We start from the raw sequence: 7,061 nt of genomic DNA, 5'->3' as shown, positions 1-7,061 counted from the left end.
TCCTTATAATTTTTATTACTCATAAAAACACGTTTTTTAAATTGGAAGCATACTGAATTCATGTACATTATATATATTTAGTATGGTTACTTCACGTTTTGCAATACAAATAAAACAATGAGAAGATTAAAAATGTGCATTCAATAAGATACTTTCGCTAACTGCATAAAAACTTTCATCGATCACTTCTTAGAACAAACGGAAACTGCCCGGGAAGAAGCTGACAGCCATGCGATCTATGACAGTCTTTGTATGCTCGTAGCCCATTGCGCAATTAATGGCAGCCATCTCCTCGTAGAGTTCTCGTGTGCGTTTTTCCTCAATCATCTTTGTCACGTATTTGTACATGCGTCCATAATGATTATGCGCAAAAGCATGCCAAATGGAGAATTGGATAGCTTTGCTATCGTTGGCGTCGATGAACTTGATAATGTCTGTGTAGACCTCGTTTAAGTCAACCAAATGATCTTTCATATTATCATCGATCACACAGAGCTTGGCGAGTGCGATGCCCTTCTTCACCAAGGCTTCAATGAGATTATTCTTCTGTTTGTCCATATTGCTACAGTATCATATTATATATAAGTTTAAATGTGCGTCTTTACGTTCGTTTACTTACGTCTTGATTTTGGCTGCATCTGAACGCGTGTCGTTCTTAATACCATAGTAAGAGAGCAGGGCGTCGACATCTGTTTCTTTGATTACAATATCTGCCAGCTTGACAATACGCTCCAAGGCCGCACGTTGCTTCTGATGATCTTCCTTCGGCTTATCCACATTGACATTGTCACCCTCTTTGCTGCTGTCCTGTTGGGATGCCACAAATGTGAACGGCAACTGGGTCTTCAACTCGCTCGATTCGATGTTTTGGATTAACTGCAAATGGGCCGGCAAATGCTTGGGATGTGCGGCAACAACATCGTTGTATATCTTCTCTGCCTTTTCAAGTTCTAAGAAAAATATTTGTATAATTCCAGACAGGCTTTTATAAGACGGTACTTGCACTTACCACACTTGGCAATGTGCGAACATTGAAAATCACGCAGGCTCTCGGCATAATCGTCGGCGCTTGTTTTGCCCTTTTGTGGCGAACAAGGCGCGCCGCTGTTAGCATTGGCGGGAACTTCGGTTTGCAGCGTGACTCCATCGCCGCCGGCTGAATTTGCAGCACTTGTGGCTCCCTGGATGGTGGAAGCTGGCTTGGGCTTGACTCCATTTGTGGAAGCAGCAGCTGCTGCTGGATTGGTATTGTTTGCAGCAGCTCCATTAGCGGCACCATTTGATGTCGATTTCTTCTCAGCCGGATTTAGTATGTACGTGAACGGATGCAGGTCAATACGACGGCCGCCTTCGTCCTTGGGGAAGATTAGATTGCCGCTCAGCCAGGCGCATTGCGCCGGTAAATTGGCCTTGGTGAGCTTTTCCTGGCCAATTGGTGCAACGTATAGCATTTTACTGGTCTCTCGCACTTTGGCAGATGTTATTTTACGGCCAGCAACAACGCTCTGGTTGTAGCTGTCGTAAAAATCGAGAGACAGCATATTGGACAACTTGTAGACAGCAATGAGATTGGCCTCCGCAATTTTTTCAAGCAACTCACGCTTCTCATGCCGCACCTGCAGTCGCACAGTATATTCTCCCTTTTCCAGCTTTGTGAAGAAAGTGTGCGAGTGCGCGTCGCCGGTGGCCACCAACGTTTTGTTGATATCGAATAGCATCCACATCTGCGACTCAAACTCCGATTCGTAAAGCAAATCGTTAAACAGTGGTGCATACAACGCCACCTCTCCTGCCTTGCTCACGTTAAGATTGTAGACGAGCATATTCTGATAAATCTGCCTGCCTTCTGGTATGACATCGCGAGTGGCACTCAATGGCGAGATCTTTGCCTCGGTTGGCTTCAACACAACAGCAGCAGTCTTCAGCTGCAGCAAAGGTTGAATCTCCTCGGACACCAGTGCACCAATTTCCAGCTTGTGTATGCCACGACCAGCGTGCATGACATCTAACAAAAAATGGTTAAGATATTCAGATATTATTGAAAGAGTCGAGCAAGGGACTGTATTTACATGCATTGGGATTTTGTGCTGACACGCCATGAAACTCGAGGCTGTATTTCAAATGGCTCTGGCCATGATTCGACCAGTATTTGGCTATACACAGCTCTAGTATTTTGTTGGCCTGCAAGACAGATTTTCAATAATAGACTCGACGATAAACTTTATTTTTTCTCACCTTCACCCGGAAGGTAGCCGTGGCCTCAAATTCCGAATTGACGCCAATAATCTTCATGGTTTCCAGCTTACGGCAAGATTGATTTGGCAGCAGTTGATTTGTGTGTAAGAAGAACTTGCCAACGTCGTTACCTCGGTTGGGATCAGTTAGGCGCAAGCGCAGAACTATAAAGAGTAGATATAGGTTTCAAGCTGACTTACATAAAAATCTTTTAGCATATATTCACCTGCCCAGGTAGCCTTGTCCGGCACTTGAATAAAGTCCCTTTGAATCGTATTGGGTTGAAATTCAATGCTCTTATCCGCCCTACTTGAAGTCGGCTCAAATATGGGCGTATTTTGGGTGTCTACCAATACATGGGGCTGCACCACCGTAACAGGTATTTCAAACAATGGACCTTTCTGTATGTTGGCGGTATCATAAGCACGAACGCTGTATTGTTGAAATAGTTAATATACAATATATTCTTGATAGTTAGGGCTACTTACACAGCACTGTGCACACCTGGCTGCAGGCTAGTCGGATCAATTCGAACGACAATCGAGCGAACTCCATAGCTAAGGTCCAGAAACGTTCCACACTGCACCCAAGACTGCGACGGCACAAGACTTAGGCGCACATTAAAATTGAATTTGTTCTTTGGATCTAAAGGAAAGGCAAAACCGTTATTACGTGTATGAGAAAACTGCCTAGTCTACAACTTACCGACTTCCTTGTCATTGAAATAGACAGGCTCAATGTTGACATTGAAGTCGATGAACTTGCGCTGCACGCCATCGCGCAGATGAATGCCCTTTGCTTGGTTGGAGCCCACGCGCACAGAGAATCTGCAACGACCAGGGGGAACAAAAAATCAAAAATGATTGAAATCCATGTCGAAGGAAAGGTCTATTTACCGCAACATATTGTCGTTAGAATGACGATGCTCAACCAAATGCTCAAATGCCGTCTCCACATTCAGTAGTCCGTGGCCCTGTGCATAGGGATCCACATAGTTGAGCTTTGTTGCCGTGACACTTATAGCCCGCTTAATACTATAGGGCGAATACTTTATCTTCTGCTGCTTTAGCCCGGAAATGAGTAAAGCCACTGCACCAGCCACATGAGGTGCTGCCATGCTCGTACCATTCATCAGCTGCGACTTGCTCATGGTGAACTGCGGCACGGATGTTATGGCACCTCCTGGTGCGCACACCGTTACGCCCTGTCCGCCATCGATGCAGGGGTCGCGTGATGTCCAGGTGTAAACATTGCCAGGCAACTTCTCGCGCATCGCATACTCGGCTTCCATCATCTGTGGCGAAACGTAGGCGCCCACACCTATCAAGCTGGGTTGGCTGATGTCAGGAGGAGTACCAACTGTGCTGAGAGCTGGTCCATGGTTACCTGCCGAAGCAACCCAGACAACGCCGTACTTATTGACAATCTCGTTCATCAGCTCACCAATGCGACTGCAAAGAAGTGGAGAGTAACAATTAAAGTGTGACAAACACTCAGATAGTTTAGCAACCTAAGCCAACAAAATTAATGGTGTTACTATCGAGTAAGAGAAGTGTAAACAGGAGTTGGGCATGAGTTTGAATCGAATAACAGATTTACCTCAGCGACCTTATCTTGATTCTTCTACGCTTTTTCTCGAGTTCATCAATCTTGCTAAAAATGACAATTGTCATGCTCTAGCTGCTACATGGTAGCCATTGCTTACCCGGAGTTAGACCAGTTCGAGTGCTCGCCATAGCTCATGTTGATCACATCGATCTGCCGACCCTCGCGACACAACTCCATCACCTTCATAATGCCACGAACAAGCGCCGTACCAGTTTCCATTGAGCCCAAACGACCATCGCCAATGGTAATGGACACAATCTTAGCATTGGGCGCAACTCCATCAATGTCTCTCGACTTGTGATTGCCACTGGCAATAGAAGCGACGTGAGTGCCATGAGGAGCTGTCGATTGACAAACGAAAAACTTTAGTTGATGACTAGTTGTTGATAGACTACTTCTACTTACAGCACATGCCCACAAGTTCCAGCACATTGCCGTCGTCGTGAACATTGACCGAAATTGAGAGGAAATCATCAACATTTTTCGTCTCGTGCGTCTTGGTGTATTCGCGAATGTGCAATGCTTTAGCCAGATCGCCCTCCTCTGTGGTATCAATGATGGTAAGCCAGCCCTGTTCAGTTGGCATAAGTACGCAGTCATAGGAGGTCCTCACCTCGCTGTACAGCTTCTCATAACTGTTGAGCATTTCCAATTCAAAGTCCAGGTTCTCCTTGACTATCTTCTTGTCCCAGGGCAGCTTAGCCGCTTCACCTGCAGAGCAGATTATTTATTTAAGTATTCAGCAATTGAATTACCGTTGACTAACCTGGATTTTGAGACTCAAATTCTACAATCTTTCGGCTGGCATTCGCCGTGGCAGTTTTGTGTGGCTTGTCCCAGTTCTTGAGCTTAGCTTGGGCGACAATATTATCGCGCACTTTGGCTGGTACCAAATCGTTGAAACTCTTCAAGCCAACGCGCACTGCGCGCTCCTTGTCCGTGTTGAGGGCCAGCAGCTCGGGACTGAACTTGAGCGAACGACCAGACAAGCCCTTCAAAATTCCATTCTCATTAGGGATCAACTTCTTGGTCATATCCACATCGCCGCAGCCCGAGCAGTCGAATCGCTCGATCACTTTCACCGTTGTGCCATCGCACAAAGTCTATTAAATAAATAATAAAAATAACTGAAAATGTCAACTGATGTTTTTGACAGGTACTTACTTCAAGCCCCGTTGCACGGGGATCTACACCAGAATCGAAAATGGCGATTGTTACATCTCGACCATCGTAGTCTGGATACTTCTGCAAGAAGTTCAGCACGCCAGTCTCAGCCTTCGGCACCTAACATCAAAATAATAACAATTTCGTATAAATCTTCCCACAGCCAATATAATATTTTCGCGTACCAAAGCTGCCGTAGGAAATGATGACTCGACAATGCCGCTTAAGTTGCTAGCCATGTTCTCGAATAAATTATTTTCTCTGCTGTCGTTTCTCAACGTAGTATAGTCTTTTGTATGATTTGTCTTTTGTTGGATTTGATCGATGCGCGCACTTAGTACGTTATTCTTCTCTTCGCGTTCTTGATACGATGAATGTTGCCTGCGCTCTAGCTTTGTTGCACCTTTAATAGAATGATTTTGCGGTAATTCGGGTTCTCTTTGCATACGTGTGTGTATTTTAGGGGTTTTTGCGTTGCCACACTTTCACACAGTTCAGCTGCTTAAAGTTAACAGTGTCGCAACGCCTGACAAGGTATTTATCGAAATTTAACTTCGTTTATTTAAGCCGTGAATAGTTTAGTTTCGAAAGAAAACAATTCTTTTAGTTAGGCGACGCCTTTTAAAATACAGAAGTGAATTGCACTCTGATTATAATTTCATGTAAAATCTAATGTCATTATTGTTTGGGTCTATCGATACATCGATAGACAATCGAATATAACAGCTGTCCGTCTCTTTAACACTTGGCAGTGTTTTTTTAATTGCAAAATAACACAATAAATTTGGTGTCACAGTCAAAATGTGGTTCGAAATCTTACCAGCCGCCGGAATCATTACCGTGGCACTCTCCGTGCCCATATACGCAATGTATGGTCTGCAGAAGCTGACATTGGGAAATGTAAGTGCTCGTTGGAATAACAAAAAATTCTTATATAATACTCTACGTTGATTGTGCACTAGACGTAATTTGAAAAACATAATTTAGAGACGCGTTTTTAGAGTAGTCAAATGCATTGAAATTCTATCTGAAACAACATACACACGCACACACACTCTCAGCTATTGTGTTATTATAATTTGTTATTTGGTTGCTTGTAGGCCTACCGCCGCAATATGGACGAACGCTTCGACCGTGTTATGTATCAGCGCGATTTCCGACTGACCGACAATCCCTACATTATGAACGTAAGTGATATCTCTAATATTAGTTTCGTATGCACGCCAAGCAGCAGTCTACCTGGTACATTTGTGTATAATTTTGTTGATCTCATTTTATTTCCTTATGTTTGTAACATGCAAACATATACATTTAATCGCTTAGTAATATTTAAACCCATAATAATCTCTGTGATCATTTAATATAACATTTTCCCTTAATACTTAAGTTTCACTAATTATCTTGCAACGTTTCGATAACTAATAACTATTATTCTTGATTTAATCCACATGTTGCACGAATTTCCTAACTAATTTCATGTTTCGCCAAGATTTAACAAATCCCATTATTATAATTATAATTTCCTGAACGTATGTCGATCAAGATCATGCTTCTTCATTTAACCCTTATGTTGCCCGCACTGCCTAATAATCATTAAAAGTTGCGCTTCAATATTTTGAAAACTCGAGAATATGTTTCATTCTCTTACAGGGTCTTCACGCTATACCAGATGAGGATAGGAAGTAAATGTAAATCTAGTTGAAATTCTGTTAAGCTTAAGTGCAAAAAGTGAATAATAAATTTACAAAACGAAATTGAATTGACGTTAAAGTTAAAATTTGAAATATATTATTCAATTAGTATTTTTGTAGAGTTTTAGAGTTTCTGCTATCGATGCTTGAGTTAATTTAATTTCAGGGTCTGGAGGCAGTACAAGATGAAGATGACGCAGAAAAGAAGAAAGAGAAAGAGGGTGAAATCAAAAAAGAAGAGAAGATAAAAAGTCAAGAACAGAACTAATTTTAAGTTTATTTGAAATAATGATTTATGTTGTTGAGCTTTGTAAACAACTGGAATAAACTGGACGCAAGAAACAACCCTGTTCTTGTTGTTGC

The 7,061-nt window shown here is 42.7% G+C and overlaps 2 protein-coding genes across 3 annotated transcripts; one reads left to right on the top strand and one right to left on the bottom strand.

Annotated features, from left to right (window-relative positions):
- Positions 1-59: 59 nt before the first annotated feature.
- LOC111595328 (tripeptidyl-peptidase 2) lies at positions 60-5,656 on the bottom strand. The gene is made up of 14 exons (XM_023308988.2): positions 5,193-5,656; positions 5,008-5,127; positions 4,610-4,946; positions 4,249-4,554; positions 3,941-4,184; positions 3,132-3,686; positions 2,941-3,062; positions 2,724-2,880; positions 2,462-2,667; positions 2,236-2,399; positions 2,070-2,181; positions 1,010-2,005; positions 620-950; positions 60-562 (listed from the first exon to the last, which is right to left on the bottom strand). The coding sequence occupies exons 1-14, from the start codon at positions 5,451-5,453 to the stop codon at positions 190-192; spliced, it is 4,284 nt and encodes a 1,427-aa protein (XP_023164756.2). The 5' UTR covers positions 5,454-5,656; the 3' UTR covers positions 60-189.
- A 66-nt stretch (positions 5,657-5,722) lies between these two features.
- LOC111595331 lies at positions 5,723-7,038 on the top strand. Of its 2 annotated transcripts, none has more exons than XM_023308991.2 (3): positions 5,723-5,907; positions 6,108-6,194; positions 6,865-7,038. In XM_023308991.2, the coding sequence occupies exons 1-3, from the start codon at positions 5,809-5,811 to the stop codon at positions 6,964-6,966; spliced, it is 288 nt and encodes a 95-aa protein (XP_023164759.2). In that variant the 5' UTR covers positions 5,723-5,808; the 3' UTR covers positions 6,967-7,038. The 2 variants fall into 2 exon arrangements, with proteins under 2 accessions (XP_023164759.2, XP_023164760.1); XM_023308992.2 differs by lacking the exon at positions 6,865-7,038 and adding an exon at positions 6,658-6,765 and having other exon boundaries at positions 5,726-5,907.
- Positions 7,039-7,061: the final 23 nt, after the last annotated feature.

This window comes from Drosophila hydei, unplaced genomic scaffold (genome assembly GCF_003285905.1).
Source record: "Drosophila hydei strain 15085-1641.00,03,60 unplaced genomic scaffold, DhydRS2 tig00008122-arrow-pilon, whole genome shotgun sequence".
In the NCBI taxonomy this organism is placed as follows: domain Eukaryota; kingdom Metazoa; phylum Arthropoda; class Insecta; order Diptera; family Drosophilidae; genus Drosophila; species Drosophila hydei.
Note: the sequence above shows the minus strand (reverse complement) of the source record. Positions and strands in the feature narration are given on the sequence as shown.

Coding starts and splice junctions, on each gene's coding strand:
- LOC111595328 (XM_023308988.2), bottom strand. CDS start 5,453: ATGCAAAGAGAACCCGAATTACCGCAAAATCATTCTATTAAAGGTGCA. Junction 3,687..3,940: donor TCGAACTGGTCTAACTCCGG/GTAAGCAATGGC, acceptor ACTTCTTTGCAG/TCGCATTGGTGAGCTGATGA. Junction 3,063..3,131: donor TCTAACGACAATATGTTGCG/GTAAATAGACCT, acceptor TGGTCGTTGCAG/ATTCTCTGTGCGCGTGGGCT.
- LOC111595331 (XM_023308991.2), top strand. CDS start 5,809: ATGTGGTTCGAAATCTTACCAGCCGCCGGAATCATTACCGTGGCACTC. Junction 5,908..6,107: donor AGAAGCTGACATTGGGAAAT/GTAAGTGCTCGT, acceptor GGTTGCTTGTAG/GCCTACCGCCGCAATATGGA. Junction 6,195..6,864: donor ACAATCCCTACATTATGAAC/GTAAGTGATATC, acceptor ATTTAATTTCAG/GGTCTGGAGGCAGTACAAGA.